The sequence below is a fragment of the Podarcis liolepis genome (assembly GCF_965112155.1).
Source record: "Podarcis liolepis genome assembly, chromosome: 14".
NCBI lineage: Eukaryota > Metazoa > Chordata > Lepidosauria > Squamata > Lacertidae > Podarcis > Podarcis liolepis.
Genome location: NC_139569.1, coordinates 28,142,981 through 28,162,830, shown reverse-complemented (window position 1 = coordinate 28,162,830; position 19,850 = coordinate 28,142,981). Strand labels below are relative to the sequence as shown.

General features: G+C 41.4%; 1 protein-coding gene across 3 annotated transcripts in view; it reads left to right on the top strand.

The window, feature by feature from the left end:
• The window catches only part of PIAS1 (protein inhibitor of activated STAT 1), a 48,340-nt gene that overhangs the window by 24,681 nt on the left and 3,809 nt on the right, over positions 1 to 19,850 (top strand). For all 3 annotated transcript variants that reach the window (XM_083475081.1, XM_083475083.1, XM_083475082.1), the window contains exons 3-13: positions 7,154 to 7,238; positions 8,338 to 8,385; positions 10,555 to 10,645; positions 11,235 to 11,369; positions 14,532 to 14,637; positions 15,391 to 15,464; positions 16,378 to 16,538; positions 16,754 to 16,884; positions 17,221 to 17,395; positions 18,070 to 18,212; positions 18,802 to 18,839. In XM_083475081.1, coding sequence (XP_083331207.1) covers positions 7,154 to 7,238; positions 8,338 to 8,385; positions 10,555 to 10,645; positions 11,235 to 11,369; positions 14,532 to 14,637; positions 15,391 to 15,464; positions 16,378 to 16,538; positions 16,754 to 16,884; positions 17,221 to 17,395; positions 18,070 to 18,212; positions 18,802 to 18,839 — 1,187 coding nt within the window. The remainder of the gene's footprint in view (positions 1 to 7,153; positions 7,239 to 8,337; positions 8,386 to 10,554; positions 10,646 to 11,234; positions 11,370 to 14,531; positions 14,638 to 15,390; positions 15,465 to 16,377; positions 16,539 to 16,753; positions 16,885 to 17,220; positions 17,396 to 18,069; positions 18,213 to 18,801; positions 18,840 to 19,850) is intronic.

Below are 19,850 nucleotides of genomic sequence, written 5' to 3'. Positions count from 1 at the left end.
ATGTTCAACACACTCTTCAGGCATTGGCACTAAATGTACAAAGGTCTGGAGAGCAGCCGGCATGTCTGGGGGCATTGGGGCAGGATTGCTTGCTCCTGTCCCCATTTTAATGCAAATGCCAGAACATGGCTATAGAGATGCATATTATCTGCATGCTAGTGACTGCCAATTCCAGATCCCTGAGTGATCTTTCTCAGCAGTTTCATGTAGATGTTGAAGCTATGTGCGACACTATATATATATATGTTGTAGGTCACTTTGAGTTAACCTGCTGAAAAAAGGACCAATAAATTTAAAAAATAATAATATGCACCAGGAGGAACTAACAGGGTGCTATGTGGCTGTTGTGCACTACAACTCTGATCACCCCTGAGTGTTCATCTTGCTGGCTGGGGCTCATGGCAGTTGTAGTCCACAAAATCTAGATGACATCACATTGGCTATGCTTTCTTGTTTACACCAAAGGTGAAAATCTTGAGCAGGTATCTCCCAGCACCAGTTCTGAAGTCCGTACTCTGTGAGGGACCAAAGCCACTGTTAATAGAGTGCTCTCAAGCCCCATCCATGTATGCCAGTAGTAGGGAACTTTTGGCCCTCCAAATGTTGCTGAACTACAACTCTCATAATCCCTAGCCATTAGTCATCTTTGCTGATGGAAGTTGAGGAGCAGCAACATCTGGAGGGCTAAAGACTGCCCACACTTGATGTGGGCACATTCCTTAGGGACACAACCCTGGCTAACGTCTTGTACCTATTGACCACAGTTTTGGTTGGTCAGGTTAGGTTTGCTATAAAAATATTCTGATGTATTTCAATCTTTTGTAAACATTTGTATCTTCAAACTGCAAGAAAGAGTTCCAGAGCTGGGTTATCGCCAGCTCAAAATCTTCATATTGAAGACCTTGGCTAGATTTAGAAACTTTTGAAAACAGGCAAGTGGAAACATGCCATATTGGGTTAGACAAGTTTGGTCACTCTAGCTAAGCTCCTTGTCTCCAAGAGTGGCTAATATTAAAATGCTTGAGAGGAACAGGACAATTATCATTTTAACGTCATTCACATTTTGTTCTTGGCAACCAGAATTCATTTACAGTTTTAAAATGAAAAAGACTGTTTCCCAAGGAACCTGCTTGCACAAGGTAACTTGAAACCTAGGGTTCACAAATACATTTGCCAGTGAGCACTTTATTTGGGGGGGGGGTGTTTAGCAGAGGAAACAGCTTTTTTAAAGTTGGCAAAACAAAAATGTAGAGAGCGCCTTTTTTGTTGTTGGTGGGATTAGTATCATGGATTGCTATGCAAACACACTATTCCCTACCCCAGTAAAACCCCCTTCTGGGCAGGAAGTACCAAAGGGATGTTTTGTTTTGAGAGGGATGTTTGAGAAAATCAAGCATTATGGGCTTCTAGAAACTAGCTGGCTACCTAATCCAGGCCAAATTTGTGAGACCCTGCTTGAAGCTGTGTGAATATTTGGTATTTCAAGTCCATAAACTTTTGGCACTTCTTGTTTTGTCAGTAAATAATACTTACCTTTTTCATAACCAATAAAGATTTTATTATGTGAATGGCCTGTGGCCCAAGCATTAATAAACTACATGTACATCAAACATTTTATTAGGGAAACTGAGAAACTCTTGTGGGGGTGGGAAGCAATGGAAGAGAATGCACATACAGTTTTATGTTTTGTGATAGGATTTCAAAAGTTTTACAATTGAGTTGAAAGGATTTGCTGCTTTCTTCTGCTCTGGATGTGATATTCTAGTGCAATAGCTACTCCTTTTGTACGGTTTAAAAAAACTTGGAAACAATGAATTTGTTTTTGTTTTATTTTTTGTTTTATTCTTCATTGGTATATTTTGCATTTAAAAGCTGAAATTCAAATGAAAACTTCAGTTTTACATTTTGAATTCTGGCAGACCACATTCATTCCACCTTCTATTGTTCTAATATATTTTGTTCTAAATCTTTCCCTATTTTTAAAAATGAAATTAGGATCTTTTTAATATCCTCTTCGCCTCCTTTACTGCTGCTTCCCCTGCTCTGCTATCTCCTCTCCATCTTGAGGTAACAGGCTCTAAAACCGTGGGGGTTTCTCCATGCCACTCATTACTTGCAGCACGCACTCTGGAAAAATCTGAGCCTCATCTGTTCATAGACCGACTAGCCATAAATCCAGCAGGCATTTTGTGTCCCCAAAACCCTGGGCTGCTTTTCTGTTTGACTTAGTGGTGTTTTGTTTGGCACTTTAAGAAGTATTGCTTCAAAGAAAAGTCCTCCTCAAGAGGCAACTGAAAGATCATAATGAGCCAGAAAGCAGCAGTGAATTTTCATTGTTTGTACCCACAATACAAGGCTTGCTTTAGGCATTAATGCCATGTCAAAGAAGCATAGGTTTTTGGTAGAATAGTGCGTTTTTCCTTGGTGTCTGCAGTTTGTGTCTTCTGCATAGAGCAGCTACCATGTTGTCTGATGTATTCATGGCCACAAGCATGGCCACATCTGCTTACCAAGGCCAAGTGTCCCAGCCCAACAGCATGAAGGTCACTTGTTGAGTGCCTTGCCTCCATTAGGCTCTCAGATGCCTCATGGTATGAAGAGAATAAGAGACGAGCGTTGTTTGGGGTGTTATAGCTTTTTGCAAGTGACAGAAAACCATGCCTCTTCCATGAGCCCTTTGCTCACCAGCAATTATCCCTCAGTCCTTGAGAATGTGCAGAGGGCTTGAGAAGGGTGGTGTGGGTCTGATCTCATTTGTTCTGAGATTTGGAGAAGCTGAGAAACATCAAGAGCGTCTTACACTGTTTTGGTATTTTTGAGGAAAATCTCACATCTCCCCCAAGCCTTCTGCATTTTCTCAATGACTCTCTGTGCAGAGAATTGGTGATGAGCACAAATAGGAGCTGGCTAGTAAGCCAAGTGGAAATTTTGGGGTCTTTACAAAACCATGCTGCCTTATGCCACCCACATTGCCTTTCACTATGCCGTGGGTGATCCTCAAGAATACTGCCTCTTTTCAACCAGTTCTAAGAGTTGATGCCTCTATGGCTCTTATTTACAAATGCTGGATTCTGCTACTGGGAATTATGGCTGGCTTCATTCAGCAGAATCCTTAGGAGTTGCACCAACCCTTCTCCAAGGTCCCATAGCAGAGAATAGTATCTGTACCTAAATATAGGATCTTTGTCCTCAAAATGACACGCTGAAGCTATTTGAAGGTATGGAGGAATGAGTGGAAATGAAAACACAACACACACACACACAAAATAACCACACAAAAGGGAACAGATTTCTCTTGCCCCTGTTGAGTCCACAGTTAGCAAGTGTCCATGGCCATGATGTTGCTATAGGTGTGCCATAGGCTGTGCATTATCTGGATGCATCAAGCCCTGGCAATACGTGTCAGAATTCTTGCAGGACTCTACTTCCATTGAGCCACTGCATCTCTTATGGACCTTAATATGTTTGCTATAATGTTGTGCTGTCTCCAGGAGATTCCTTTTGCATCACTTTCTCAGAAAGAGAAATGTAATGCATCAATTCAGCAATAGAACTTTCTCATTTTAAATAAGTCAGAGTTTATTGTACTATGAAACCTACCCAGCAGACAGTTACTTCCCTATACATTTTATCCTTAAGTCATCGCAGTGAGCTCTTTAATTATTTAGCAATGGCCAATTTGCTAGGGAAGATGGAAGGCGTTCTTAGCTAATAAATTGAGCTGATGACCATTGAAATAGAGTGGTGTAGCCTGCTCTAGGCTGAATAGTACAGTGTTCATCAAAGGCAGTAGAAGAGCATTTCTGAATGATTATCGGAGGGGAGCTTTTCCCAACACGGCAAGAAATATTTTAAAAGAGAAAGATTGTGGTGCTATATTTAGCCACTGGCTACTACCAAGAGAGAGAGAAGCACATTCGCTTTTTTTAAGCGGAAGGAAATAGAGGCATCCCAGCTAGATTTTACAAATTTTCTTTCATGCCTTCATATTTGAAACATTTTCTCCTGCAGCTCTAATTGCATCTCTTAACCCCAGTCTTCAATATACACAATTTACATACACCTTCACTTGGCCAAACACTTTGTGTGTGTTTCACATGCATATATTTTAAGGTGCCTAAAAAGAAGAGCCAGGCAGTGTGGTGTTGTGGATATAGTGTTGGATTTGCATTTGTCCAGTCAGCCATGGATCTCCTTGGGCTGTTGTGGCCTTTGCCACTTTGTGTGGTAGTTGTATGATCTAGGGCAGCCTTTCTCAACCTTGGGTCCCCAGATGTTGTTGAAGTACAACTCCCATCACCCCTAGCTAGTAAGGCCAGAGCTCAGGGATGAAGGGACTTGTAGCCCAACAACATCTGGGGACCCAAGGTTGAGAACCGCTGATCTAGGGAGAATCACCCATGTGTTGCTGTCAAGCTCCTGAGGGGAAGAATGAGACGTAAAGTATACGTCAGCCTTTCCCAGCTTTGTGTCCCTCCAGATGTGTTGTATTTACAAAAGATCCCAGCTGGCACAGTCATGGGGGCTGGGGCTGATGAGAGTCGGAATCATACAGCACATCCGGAATATACCATGTTGGGTAAGGCTGATGTACTCACTAAATGAAAATAGATGATAGAAACTTTTATCTTTCTCCTCAAATAAATACTTTATATTAAAAGAATTTCTGCATTTTAGAACTGTAAAATAAGCCAGGACCCCAGAATAGTCTGCAGTGTTAAAGAATAAGCAATAACTGAGCCATAATCCTCTCCCCCCCCCCATAAAAAAGACTCCTCAGCCATTTCCCCAGGGGAGATGGTTTTGGTTCTAGAGTTCTGGCTAGCTTCCATCTTGATGAATAATATATTGTTAGTGATATATTTGGCTCACTCTCAGTTCCCACTTACAATCAGGAAGATTATTTTTGCTTTCAGTTCCTTTAAATGGTGCAGCTTTCCAGCCCAGTGTTGCCAAATCTGCTGTCACACAAAATATGCCGGTGTAGTGGTAGGCTCTGACTTTGGGATCACAGGTTGTAATACATCGTGGTGGTTGTTAAAAAAATTCCCAGCTTGGAAGGAAACTTATTTAGTCACTGCAGTGTTGCATCCTTCATTGAAGCCAACTGAGAAATGGAAAATGAATGTCTAGCTTTTCCCTGGATGCTTTGTTGTTTTCTGTTTTTTGGTATTTTAATTAAATTACCCTGTTATTTGATGAAACATAGTCCCTTTTTTGTTGAGCTAATTCTTCATTGCCTTGTACTGCAAGCACTTGTTTGAACAGATGTATACTAAAAGCCTCACAGAATCAAAAGACTTAGGTATTTTGGAAGCAGAGTAATTCATTGTGAATGAGTTGATATGCTTTTGCTCTGTGAATTACTCAATGAATAGATACATTGAAATGATTTACAATGTTACAGGTGTCAGTGTTTTTAGTGGGAAGAAATGCAGTTTAAGAAACTAGTCATTTGAAAAATGCTAAAGTCTATACAGCAATTACCTGATGACATCTATAGTGGAATAATAAGCTATTCTGATATTTCAGAAAGAGACTGGAAGCATCTGAAAGTTTACTGTGTTGGCTACTCTTAAGGCTTACCTCTTTGGTTCTTAGGACCACTGTTTTTAAGTTCTGTATCAAATTGTCACTTTTTGCATGGTTAAGGCCTACATATAAATCTAAGATTTCAATAAATATTGACACTATGGAGATTGGCAGGGTGTGGGTGGGGGCAGGGAGGAAAGCCTGAAATATATACAGAATACATAGTCTCCTGTCAAAGCTAAACTTGCTTTATTGTTTTATTCAGCGTAGCACTATGCAACATGTTTCCAGCAGCACAATGATTTTCCCTTCTCCCTTGACACAGGATGCACACGGGAGAAGGAGAGTGGGGATATACTGTTACTGTAGCTTACACCAGCACAACTACGGTATTTTGTTGGCTACCACTGATGTACCAGATTTTACTATTTGATATATTTATGAAATTTGTAAACCCATGCATATTTGTACAAGCAAGGTGGGGAATATATCCAATGCTAGCTAGAGAGATGGGTGCAGATTCTCTGTCCTATGCTACTTAAGTGCTTGCATTAGTGGAAAATAGAAACCACAAAGTTGGTAATAAAGTAAAGTAAGTATAGTATTGGGGCTGAAACTGTTTTGTATAGCAAGTCACCAAATCTCTGCTAATCCTTAATATTGTATGTTACACTTTATAGCAACATTGAAAACATTTGGATGTTGTGTATGTCTTTACCATAGTGTCTACACAGGAATTAACATGAGTGGGGAAACCTGTGGCACTCCAGATATTTTTAGCCTCCCAGCTCCCATTGGTCCCAGCCAGCATGGGCAGTGGCCAGGGAAAATGGGAATTGGAGTCCAACCACACCTGAAGGTTAGCCACCCTGCTGTAGATTGCTTTGCACAAAGGTTTATGTACTACACATTTGTAGTGAGGAAAACCTTGTCTTATGAGCGTTCCATTCATTCCAAAAGTGTATATATTTCATAGCAGTTCTTTTTTTCTAGTACAGTGGTACTTGGTTCTTGAACTTAATTTGTTCCTGGAGTCTGTTCGACTCCTGAAAAGGTTTGAAAATCAAGGTGCGGCTTCTGATTGGCTGCAGGAGCTTCCTGCACTCAAGCAAAAGCCGCGTTGGACGTTCGGCTTCCAAAAAATGTTCACAAACCAGAACACATGCATCCAGGTTTGCAGCGTTCGGGAGCCTATTTGTTCGGTAACTAAGACGTTTGGGAACCAAGGTTTGACCATATTTCTCTTTTGGAAGCATTGAAAAAATATTCAAGTTGATCAGGGGAGAAGGTAAGGGTGCATTATTGGGAGAAGTATCCAACTCTAGAATATATGTGAGGTTGTGGATCTTCTTTCTGATTATAGATGAAACATGGGCCTGGCATTAAATTGGCCTTCTCCAACCTGGTGCCCTCCAGAAGATGTTGGACTACAACTCATATCATCCCTGACCATTGGCCGTGTTAGGTGGAGCTGATGGGAGTTTTATTTCAACAACACCAGTTTGGGGAAGGCTGTGTTCATGGCTTCTCAGGAGTGGGTGGGGTGTCTGTATTTTCCAAAATGGATGAGTACAGTGATCCTTCCTCTTGCACACTCAAATCTCCTCTTATTTTCCCATAGCATCCGATAATAGCCAGCGGTTTCGGGAAACCTGCTTTGCATTTGCCCTGACTCCACAGCAAGTGCAGCAGATCAGCAGTTCCATGTAAGTGGTAGTGATCTTTTGACACCTTTTAGTCCTGTGCATCTGAATTCTGAAATGCATGAACCATTTTAGAGTGTGTGTGTGTGTGCGCGCGCGCACACGTGTATGTGTGTGCATAACTGTAAGATTTAAAAACAAGACAGATGTTTGGAATTTAATAACCAAAAGTGAGCTAAAAGAGAGTGGTTAGAGTAGAAGTGCAAGGGAGAGCTACAGTAATTTGGAAAAGGGTTTTTCTGTATGAGTAAATCAGGAGGGATTTGGAGAAGGAGTGTCCGTCATGGAAATGAGGACATATTTTTATTTATTTACATGTTTTAGGGGTTTATACCCTCCCTTTCAACAAACCAAAATTGCAAGAAGAACTGTTAATCATGCAACATACTGACCCAGTGGTCCCATGGTATAGTCTGAAGGCACATGAGGCCACCACCTGGCTGCAGCTAAGCAGGTCCAGGTCTGGTCAGTGCCTGGATGAGAGACTACTTTGGAGCCGCAACTTTGCTCCCCTGGATTCCATGTCAGAAGAAAGGCTGGATATAAAATGTAAGAAAATAGGTAAGTAAGTAAGCAAGGAGTGTCAGAGCAATCAGTAGAATTAAAACAGGTTGGATTAAAAGGCTCAGGAAAATAAAAGAGCTTGCCTGGTGAGCCTCCCAAGATGGATCCCAGGCTTTTTGAGTGTGTTGAAGCGTAGGCCTGTTTCCCAAAGCAGCATATGAAAGCCCATTAGAGTCCATTGCCTGAGTCGTTTAATGAGTGCTGGCCCAAAGCTGTCTTTATGGAATTGCTATTATGTGTTCTGTTTGTATAATTGGGCAAAGTGATACAAGTTACAGGAAGCACTGCAGAGGTCAATTGCCCATGTACTGGATCAGATCAAAGGTTCATTTGCTCTAACATCCTGCAAAGGTCCCATGGGGTGTGTGTGTGTGTGTGGACAGTAAGGTATGATCCTGGCAAATAAGTCCAGTTCTGGTCAGTGACTCAGCATAGACTGTGAGTGACATGTTTAACTTTTCAGACCTTTAAATACTCAGATCTTGCATTGGTTTATTGTAATGTACAGTCTTTAACTGATGTCTAATGTCTTTGCTAGGGATATTTCTGGAACCAAATGTGACTTCACTGTGCAGGTCCAGCTAAGGTATTGTTTCCCTACAATTCAGTCTATGTTTTGGTGGACTCCCCCCCCCCTTAAATTCTCTACCAAGGATGGTTGAGATTTGCATATATGATCATGCTTATTTTACATAAATTTTATTTGCCCTGAGACCTCCGGGTATAGGGTGGTATATAAATAATAATAATAATAATTATTATTATTACTCTGTTTCCAATAATTGTGGAAGAAGCACAATAACTCTATGCACTGTAAACTCCATGCACCCGCCCTTCCCAGTAATATTGGTAAACAGAGAAGCAGCAGCTCCTCATTACTTCCTATGTTGCTTTTACTTGCCTGTGGCAGAAGAATTGGCTGCTGCTTTGATTAATTCTGTCATTATCTGCCAGAGGAGGACTTGCACCTTGGTGTGTGTGTGTGTGTGTGTGTGTGTGTGTGTGTGTGTGTACGTGTACGCACCTTCAGGGGAGAGGCTGTATGTGTTGTGGTTGAGAGTGCTTGATGCAGCCCAGTGGCCATTTCTAAATCAATGAGACCTAAAGCCCCAGAATGATGCTCTGTGCTAGTAGCTATGCCTCTTGATATCTGTGTGTCTTAATTGCATCTGACACGCTTCTCACTTTACTAGCCCCTGATTCACTTGTGGCCCCACAACTCCTCTTCCCTCTTTCCACCCTGAAACAGGATCTTGTTCAATGGATTCAAGAAAGACAGAGACAGGGAAAGATTGTTCACTGCTACCTTGCTTTCTGCTTAACACCTTCATGTGCAAACATTAGCCTTTTAAATCCATGTCTGAGTTTCAAATTGAACTAAAGGCAGGTGATGGGGAGAATCTAAACTTCACCCTCTTTCCATCCCCCAATTTGCTAGCTGTTGATTTATTAATGTGGGGTATAATTGAGTCTCCTCGGGAGCATGTAATTTCATTCATTCTGTTTAGTGATGTTTGTTGAAAGGGTTGTAGCAGCCTCTTCCTCTGAATTCAGCTCTCTGCCTCTTGAGGTCTGATCTTTCTTTTGTCAGCATCTTGGATAGGGAGGTGCCTGCAGACCCACAGAGGAGAATCTAGCTCGTGCAGCAAGCACTGATATCAGGAAGATGAATGGAATTGGAGTGTGGCTGAACTGAAGCTCTAGAATCTTGACTGTGTGCGCCAGCAGTAATTAGAGAGAGCTGCAGCCGCGGCAGCTTTGGAGGTGGAAGAGGGAACAATAGGAAGGAATATCGCCATTGGTTGTAAGCAGCTTTCATAGGACTATGTTAGGTGGAAGAAGCCTGTGACAGGCTGCCTGCGGCACAAGCCCTTAACCACAGGGGTTACATGCAGGATCCATGGTGGAATCTAGGGGATGGCTCAGAAATACTTTTTAATGTCTTTCTGTTTTACTCTGTAGTTTAGTTGGGTGCACCATCCAGAGAAGTTTTATGATATGAGATGGCATACAAATGACATAAATAAAATTTGGTTGGGGGCCTTAAGCAAATCCTCTTCCCAATATTGGCGATACCTTTTTAGGTCATCCAGTGATTGAACTAGAGGACATGGCGCTCTGATGTGCATACAACAGGTGTTTGCCCATTTTTGCCTTGGGGTGGGGACTGCTCTACACAATCTGTGGAAGCCTCCATACGTGGATAAGAGTGTGTCTTTTCAGAAACATCTGTCATTCAGGGAATGAAGCTTTTGTGCTCCCCTCTGGGGGCCCCAGTCTTGCTTCTCTTCCAATAGGAGTCTGTAGCCTGTCTGATTTATTAGCTTTTGAGGCCCCCAAGTTTCAAAGTCTGAAATATTTAATTCAGATTATACCTTACACACTTGGTAATTGGATGCAAAATAAGATGTATGTAGATTTTCTTAGCTTACATAATTGTGTTTTTCTTTCTTTCTTGGAGTGGGGTCCATGCCACCATATTGACTCACATAAAGTTGTGATTGTGTATGTAAAGTGAGAAATTGTGGGCTTACTGTACAGTGATAGAGCTGGTGGAAGCATAGCTGTCTGGGCTGGGCTGATGGTATTTGTTGTCAAAACTATCTGGAGGGCATCAGATTAGTGAAGGCTGCTTCAAAGCACTATGGGACACTGGCTCACAGATAATGATATTTCCCCATGTCACTTGTAGTATTTACAGACCCTGTATAGAATTTAATATAAAATGTCCCTGAACTCACTGTCTTGTCTTTAGGTTTTGCTTATCTGAGACCAGCTGCCCACAGGAAGATCACTTCCCACCAAATCTTTGCGTGAAAGTTAATGGAAAACCATGTAGCCTTCCTGTGAGTATCCTCAGAAATTTGGCCAATAGTTAAAGATGCTTTCTTGGGGGGGAAAAGAAAAAAATTGTTTGGGGGATATTGAAGTGAATAGTGGTGTCTTGAATTGCACCGGATAATTCAAGGCAATGCTACCAAAGTCTTGTATTGAAAGATTCAACAAGTGACACACAAGAAAAGCAAATGAGCTCTTCTGTGACTCCCACTTAACAATGTTTCATTGCCACTTGCCATTCACACCCTCGCTCACATATAGACTGGGGTCTAGGGAAATTTAAAGAGAGCAGGAGTGGGGGATCCTGAGAGGGACTTTGGAATCGTTTTACTCTGTACTTCCTGTCCAGTTTGCTGCTCCTCCTGAGAGGTTATAGGAGGATATCAGGGACTGGATGTTGTTTCCCATTCATTAAGAGATGGAAGGCAGTGAGTAAGGGGAGGCACTGGTCATTGGGCATCAGGTGCCTGCATCTCAACCTCAGTTCCCTATCAATAAAAGGGATATAACTGACTTCTGGAAGGTCATTCAAGGTCAAACAAGGTGGCAAAAGAGACGTTGCTTTGCATATTCATGGTGATGTGTGTGTTGTTTCAGGGCTATCTTCCACCAACCAAAAATGGGGTTGAACCAAAGCGACCTAGCAGACCAATCAACATCACCTCACTTGTGCGGCTGTCCACGACAGTACCAAACACAATCGTCGTCTCGTGGACTGCAGAAATAGGAAGAGTGAGTTACAGTTGGCTATCAGAAGGGTGGGACGGAGCTGGGGCTGTATGCATCTGTAGAAATTCGTGGAATTTGACTAGTACTGTCAAGATTTAATGCCTTTGTGGAAATTTTTCTGTAGTTTCTTAACGCTTTTATGTACTGACTATATCTTAGTTTACCTTGCTACATTTCAGTAGGGACCCTGAATGGACTGTATGTAGACGTGTAAGAGAGATATGGAATATAGACAGATTTATTTATGTATTAAATTTGTTAGTTGTTTACGAAAAAAGATACATAAATTAAAACCAGGGTGGAAAAACCATTAAAACGCCCCGTGCATTCTCAAAGGCCACGTACAGTTAAAAGCCAAAGGTCTGGTTAAAATGAAATGTTTCTGCCTGGTGCCTGAAAATATTCAGCGATGGCACCAGGCGAACTTCCTTGCGGAGAGCATTCCACAGATTGGGAGCCACCACTGAAAAGGCCCATTATTTTGTTGTCACCCTCTGCACCTCCCATGGAAGTCCATGGAAAAGGGCCTCAGATGTCGATTGCAGGGTCCAGGTTGGTTCATATGGGGACAGGCAGTCCTTGAGGTAATGGGTCTGAGCCGCATAAGGCTTTGTAGGTCCTTGATTGAGAAACAGAAAGCTTAGATAAGGAGATGGAGAAAGGATGTCAGTATTGGATTTCCAAAGACTTACTGTAAGCAAAAGACTCCATGCAGTTAACATTTAGAGCCCCCACATAAGTTAAAGGGTCATAGAGCTGCATGGCACATTCAGTCCGGTAGCCACAAGACTCAAACATGATTGCCTTCTGGAACTTGTAATTAATTCTACAAGGTATCATAGTGGGTGTTAGTATTTGCAATACCATCTGGGACTTTCAAACACAGATTTCCAGTCTGGATCAACGTAATTCAGGTAAAGGCATAATAACTTTGTTCCAGCTTCTATGCCATGTGACTTCTCTTCCCCACCCCCCAAAATTTCCATCAAAACTTGCTGTGGGCAAGTTCCACGCTCTGTAGATTCAAGCTGTCAGTAAATAATGCTGTTAATTAGCAGCTCTTGTCTTTTGCCCTAATTGAAGCATTAAATAAACATGTAGCCCTCTACAAGTTTGATGGGGGAAACGTTTTTAATAACATACTAAGCAATGCTTAATAAAGAAAGGTATGAGTTTGTTATATCTGGCACTTCTTTTTTTAAAAAAGCAATGGTATCTACAATTATGGAAGCTGGACAGAATTGGATTCAGATTCCAGCAGGATCCTTTGTGCTTCTAAAGACTCTTGCCTTGAGAGATTTGAGCTCAGGAGAATAAGGCTTTTAGATCAGAGGATGTGGCTTCTAGGCAGTCCTGAGTCCCCAGGTTAATTTTTTAAAATGAACCACTATCACCCTCCTCTGCTTTCAACTCGTTTTGAGGCTTTCAGGCAAGGCAGCAGGAGATTTAGCTCTAATGTCTCTAGCAAAGACAGCTTGTTTGGAGTTCTTAAAAGTAATTTCTGCTACACAGAGCAATGCACTATTGGTCAAACTTTCATAGCATACACGGAGGGAGGAGGAGCACACCAACAACAGGAAGGTGGGAAAGCCAGTAAGGTGCACACATATTTTGATAAGAAATCAGCATCTTCAGCTGTCTTTATTGGGGCAATCTGTGAAACACAAGCTTTAAAAGTAAATAAACTTTTTGACTGCATCACTAAAAATTCAACGCCTCCTTTAATGGAATGTCATCACAACCAACATCTTGAACAGAAGGAGTGACGATAGGAACCCACTAACATACCATCTTGCCTCAATAGCCGAGTCTCTTGAAGAATCAGGTTTTTCTGTTTTCTGGAAAATGTAATTGGCAAACTAAGAGTACTGTGATGTCCATGCCTTCAGAATTGGCTAATTTTATATGGGTGAATTCGAAGAGAAATCGATTCATTCACCTGACAATTTATTCATTGAAACTGTTAAATGGTGGTGACGTATATAGGTTTTTCTACTTTGGAAGTGGATGTTTCTGTACCATCTGCTTATTATATTTGGATTAGCTGAATAGATAATTTTATTTTTCGCTTCTGTTGTATTCTGAGAGTAGCCAAATTATTTTTAGATGTTTATGCCAAAAAGAATGGCAGATATAGATAATAAATAAATGAAACTGCCAATTTCTTCTTTGAAGTTACAAATCATTTTCCAAATAGTCACTATTTACAGTATAGGAATTCTGTAAGACAGTGCTAGCAGGCTTGCATTTGGAGTAAATCAATATATTTATTACTTTGTTTCTGATGTAACAGATTTACTTTTTAATTCCCGCATTGACTTTGAAGATATGTTTAAATTAACTTTGCTATCAGTGCCAATACATTTTGAAGCTGTTTGTAAACCACAGTTTTTACATTATTCAATGTTAGTGTTGCATCTGCTGGTACAAGAATATCTTTCTTAAGCACATTATAAAATATAAAAGAACTTTATGTTTTAAATGTTATTAGAGAAAATGGGCTTGTTTTGCCCTTGATTGTTGTTGTTTTTTACAAAGTGTTTTTATAGGAATATATTGTAGGAGTAATACATGCTTATGGTTAGTATTTTTAAAGCTTCTTTTACATTTGTGATATGCTTGTAACTGTACTTACACCATATGCCTTTATGTCTCCTCCAAAGACTTCAGTATGCCATTGTTCTGCCTGCCTGCCAAACTGTGATCAGTTGGTAGATTTTGGAGTGGGGAAGGGGAACATGCTGAGTTTCCCTAATGGCCACAATTGTTGAGTTAGTCATTGCAATATTATTATCATTGGGCGATAATAAGTCTCATTTGGACAGACTTTTTTTTGGTGTTCTCTTGTTCCAAATTCACTGCCAACTGTGAGTTGATAAGGTAAAAGGCTTCATGCAGGGCATGCCTACTCTTATCCTGATTCTTCGCATAAGGTCTGTCTTTCGACCCTGAGCAAAAAAGTAAAAGCGCCTTCCATTTTTTTCACTGCTGGAACTGTGTAGACATAAATGAGAGTTGTGTTGCACACGTTGCCAATGAATTTTGCCTCTGGTTCCTGAGGGCTGGGAAAACACAGGTGGGTGGGTGGGATTTGGACATGTTAAAATAAGACACATGCTCACTGGCCAAGCTGATTCTCATTTATTCTTGCTTTTTTCTATTCAGAATTATTCTATGGCAGTCTACCTTGTCAAGCAACTGTCGTCTACAGTCCTGTTGCAGAGGTTACGAGCGAAAGGCATCAGGAATCCTGATCATTCTAGAGCACTAAGTATGTCCACTTCATGCATATTCCTAATATAAATGTCCAGATAGATAGACACAGTGATAGCTATTCCTCATGCAGTTAATGCTGCTGTTTGTGATGAGGGCTTGAAATGTTCAAGGAGCCCAGAATGAAGGTTCTCTCCATGCTCTGATAATTCTGCCGCATCTGGGGTCCACAGCTTCTGTGCAGCCCAGCTCTTAAGTTTCCTTTGCAAAGAAAAAAACTCAGAATATGAAGCCTCCTGAACTGGAGTGGGCTGGTCTGCATGCTGTTTTTTTGGGGTTGCTGAATCTTGGAAGTGAATGAGTGTGTTTGCTGGATTTAGGATTACCCTTTATGCAGCCAGTGAAGTGGACTCTGGTCCACAAAAACTTAAGTCATAATGAATTTACTAGTCTCTTAGGTGCCACAAGATGCTTTATAGTTCTTTCTGGGTTGGTGTTTATTCCAGACCTTTCTCTCCTTTTGCTCATTAGTTGGTCTCAGTCTAGGACCGTTTCTGCCTCCATGACTTTCTCTCCCTTTCCCACCTTCAGTATCCCATGGGTGAAAGGTCAGTGCCTGGTGTCTTGCCAGCTGATCTTGGGGCTTCTAAGGTGGCAGAACTTCCTAACTCCACCTACAGCAAGTGATGGTTTCTCCAGTTAGGATTCCTGTGCTGCTGATCTTTCCAGCCTTTTCAACCAATGTGCCTGATGGATCTTTTAATAGTTCTTTTGTTCCTCTCCCCACCCCCATTTCTTCTTTCCTTGACAGTCAAAGAGAAACTAACTGCAGATCCTGACAGTGAAATAGCAACAACCAGCTTAAGAGTTTCTCTTCTATGCCCAGTAAGTCTTAACTTCTCTAAAGTGGCTTTATTTGCTGTAGCAATGCCAATTTGAATAGAAGTTGAAAACCCAAGGTTAATTGATGCAAAGGGTCTTGGTGTTCAGAAGGGCAGAAGTCTGAAACTGGCAATATCCTCTTGTGAGAAGGCCAGGTAATTGGTATGGAGCAGTCTCCCATAGCCTACAGCTCTTGTCAGCCTCAGCTGCCTGTAGAATGGGGCAGAATGTTTCAAGTCAAACTTTAGCAGGAAGGATCTCTTTCCACTGTGAATGTCAGAGACAGCCTTGTCCAAGTTGCTGTGCCCCTTGCTGGATGTTGCAGTCCAGCAACATTGGGGGGGGGGGGGCACCCAAAGGGTAGCCAACCCTGTCCTAAAGCAACCTCATTTTCCTGCTACCTGATAGTGGGGCATCATTGCCAGTCCTTGGCTTGTAAATGGGACAGATAATTTAGCTTAGATGTATCAGAGGCTGTCCTTCGTCATGCTGAATGTGACAGTGATAATTCTGTAAGTTGCTTTACAGAGGTGAGAGGTATTTTTCTCAATCGGAGCACACAATCCCAGAGATGAAACCTGTGAACTCTGAGGCTGTGAAAATGGTTCTGTAGTGTATGGTTTTTAAAATAGGACTTGGACCAAATTGTGACTTGAGATATTGGGCAATATTTACACCAGAGGTGTTGATCAAAGAGACTCCACTGGGAAGATCATATTGGGGAGGTGGACTGATTGCTGCTCATGCAGACAGTGGAAGGAGAGTGTGTCTTCCACTCTTATGTGTAACCTGAATCTCTTGCTTGACTTACCTGGAGTTACATGATTTAAAAATGCATCTCTGTTAAGCAGAGTCCTTTGTTCTTTTTTTGTAAATCAAGGCATAAAAAGAATGCTTTCGCTTTTTATTTTACTAGCTTGGTAAAATGCGGCTGGCGATACCCTGCAGGTCCCTGACTTGTTCACATCTGCAGTGCTTTGATGCCACTTTGTATATTCAAATGAATGAGAAGAAACCCACCTGGGTTTGCCCTGTGTGCGACAACAAAGCTCCTTACGAACACCTAATAATTGATGGGTAAGTACTTTTTGGAAGCCAGTAAAAGCTGGGTATAGTGAAGCAAGTAATGTGCCTGGAAATATTTTTGCCCTTTTTGTAAAGGTCTGAAACCACTGAGGTTGTGCTTGTGTGTTTTTGCCACCTCTGATGGATTTCAGAAGCATGAATGTTCCTTATGTGCAAATTCCTCCATGCTTTATGGGTGAGTTTCTAAGGAGGCTCTTTTTTAATAGGTTGTTTATGGAAATCTTGAAATACTGCACAGATTGTGATGAAATTCAGTTTAAGGAAGACGGAACCTGGGCTCCTATGAGATCAAAAAAAGAGGCACAAGAGGTGACTGCATCTTTTAATGGAGTGGAAGGTGAGTTACTGAAGTCGACTTGCTAAACTGCTCTGCTCCCGCTTTCTGACTTTTTCATTTTCTCCTCTTTGTTCTGGCTCATGATTTTGGTGCTTTGTAAGTGTGTCATTCCTAAGTGCAGACCTTACAATGCTATCAAGTCCTCTTGAGGCACACTGTTCTGGAACAGGTTGATTATCTAGATCAGCTTTGGGTTGATTTGGAGACCTCCAGATGTTTTGGATTACAACTCCTTTCAGCCCCCAGCATCTTATGGCTGTTTAACTGTATTTTAACACACACACACACGTTGCAATTACCAATTGGGACTTCAGCACTGGACTGGTCTCTTTCTAGGTTGCTTAAGTTCTTCTGTGGATCATCAAGTGCCCTCTCATCAGTCAAGCAAAAATAAGAAAGTTGAGGTGATTGACCTAACCATTGACAGCTCATCGGATGAAGAAGAGGAGGAGCCATCGGCCAAGAGGAGCTGCCCTTCCCTGTCTCCTGCATCACCCATTAACAATAAGAGGTGAGGAGACACTTAGCTGCCTTGGGAAGTGGTGGGCTGCAGCTCAGAGCCCTCGATGTGATGCTGTGTAGGCAGAACTCACTGTCTCATTTCATGGAACTTGTAAGCCATCAAAACCTTTCAGCTTAAAAGCATTGTATTGCATTCAGCTGAAGTTATGTTCCGAGAAGACTCTCTGAAATTAATGGACCTCGGTCAGTCAGATCCATTAATTTCAATAGGTGTGTTCTGATTATGAGTAACATGGAATGCAGTCAGTGGCATTTTAATGGCAAATGAGGCCCTTCTGTTGCTTCTTTTACCCATAAGAAAGAAAGTTGTTACGGTTCTGGCAAAAAGACTGTATCCAATGCATTTTTACAACAAATAATAATTGAGAATTTCCCTGAGGCAGTACAGTTTCTGGACCTATAACAAGTATTGGGGCAATTGTGGAAGCTAGATGACACCTCTGACATTGTAACCAAGGTGATTAACTAATCAAAATACAATAGGGTATTGGCATGAGTGTATTTAATATAACAATATATTTTGTTTTGGGAAGCGTGGAAATACCCTACTTCAAAAAAAAAAAAAGCCTTTAATGATGAACTAATTGTACAGAGTCTTTAGGGATACTGCAGGAGGAGTCTGCAGGCCCCATCTAAACTCAGGCTTCTGCTTCTGCTTCTTAGCATTTCAAGTATGCCGCATCAAGTCTCTCCTGTTTCAAGAACCCCGAGCCTTCCGGCTGTTGACACAAGCTACATCAACACGTCACTTATACAAGACTACAGGCACCCGTTCCATATGACACCCATGCCTTATGACCTCCAAGGTAGGTTTCTGACAGGACAAACATCATAGATAATAGTAATATCTGAAATTACTGTTTGGATATTTTAACTTTTTAAGAATGTTTCAATTGTTTTCAGAAGGCTTTTAAACATATTTCATATTATTGATATGTTTGCTGCCCTCGGCTTCTTTGGGTGGAATATAAACTGAATTAGTTACTGTAATTAGTAGTAGAGAAGCAGCCACCACATTACTGAGTGTGAGGTATTTGCCTTGAGTGATGGAGCCTTTCACAACCTTGCTACTAATGTCCTTTTAAACTGATAGTGTTGGGGGTTGAGCCCACAATCTAAGATGTGCAGAGCATGGTCCCTACAAGGTTTGGCCCCTTTTCATGGCTTCACAAGGCCTGTCACCAAAGGTTATAGCAAAAAACCCAACATACTTAACATATTTTTCTTTTTCCTGACATAATTTTGTGTAGGTTAGTTTAAAAGAAGCACTGTTTGAGGAAGGCCGGAGGCTTAGCAAGAGTGATGAGGATCTGTGCTATATTCTGCTTAAAGCTGTTTGATTTTGGGGTATGTGTTTTGAGAAAATGAACCTGTTTCATTTTGCCTTTTTAATAGGACTGGACTTCTTCTCTTTCTTACCAGGAGACAATCAGGTAAGCTGCTAATGGGAGGCAGGAAATGATTCTAGAACAGTCACAAAGGGGAGTAGTTTTGATCCAATATAGGGAGAATTTCTTCTTAATACAGTATCCCAAATTGAAAATGTCAAGTGGCTGAAACCACCAGGCAGTATTATAAATTATTTTTGATGTGCTAGAATATCTTTGCCAGAATACATTATTCTAGCATTGATTTCCATCACTGAGGGGAGCAAGCCTGCACAACTGGGATTGCACGGCAAAAGTATTGCTTAAAACTGATCATTTAACTTGTTTTTTAAAATGCATTCAGGTCTTTTTCTTCCTTGAGGAAATGCTAAAGGACTCTGTGTGCATTTTGCCAGTAAAGTCCAGTAAATAGGAAGTGGGGCTTCTCCCCACAGTCAAGGTCTCACTTCCTCCCCATTATTCTGCCTCCTCTGATTTCAGTAATCCTCTCAGTGAAACCTTGAGCCTGACCTTTTCCCTAGAGCATGACTGCAGAAAACCAGTATTCTTGGGGCACTTAGTTCTGTGTCCAATTACTGCACCCAACAAACCCAACATGCCTGTGATCTGCATGCAGGAGTTTTGATTACCCTTTTATTTATTATTTATTATTATTTCAAAAAAAATATACACAGCTTGAGTGTATAAATTGTATCAAAGCGGTTTACAATAGTAAAATCAGTTTAAAATGTTCAAAAAGAAAACAAAACCAGCAACAATCTGAAACCAGTTTAAAACATGCACCAACATTCTACATGTCTGGGTAGACTTGACAAAACAAAAATGTTTTTAGTGGGTGCCAAAAAGAATACAGTGAGTCGGCAGGGAGTTCCAAAGTGTAGGTGCTGCTATATTAAAATGCAGGTTTCGTACAAATGTGGAGCAGGTATAATTACATGGCACCTGTAACAGTGGGAGTTCTGGAAAGAAACTGAGCTGCCCAGAAGTACTTGGAATCCCCTCTTCGTTGGCCTGTAGCCCCCTGGCCTTTTAACCCTTGTGGACCCACCTCTTTTG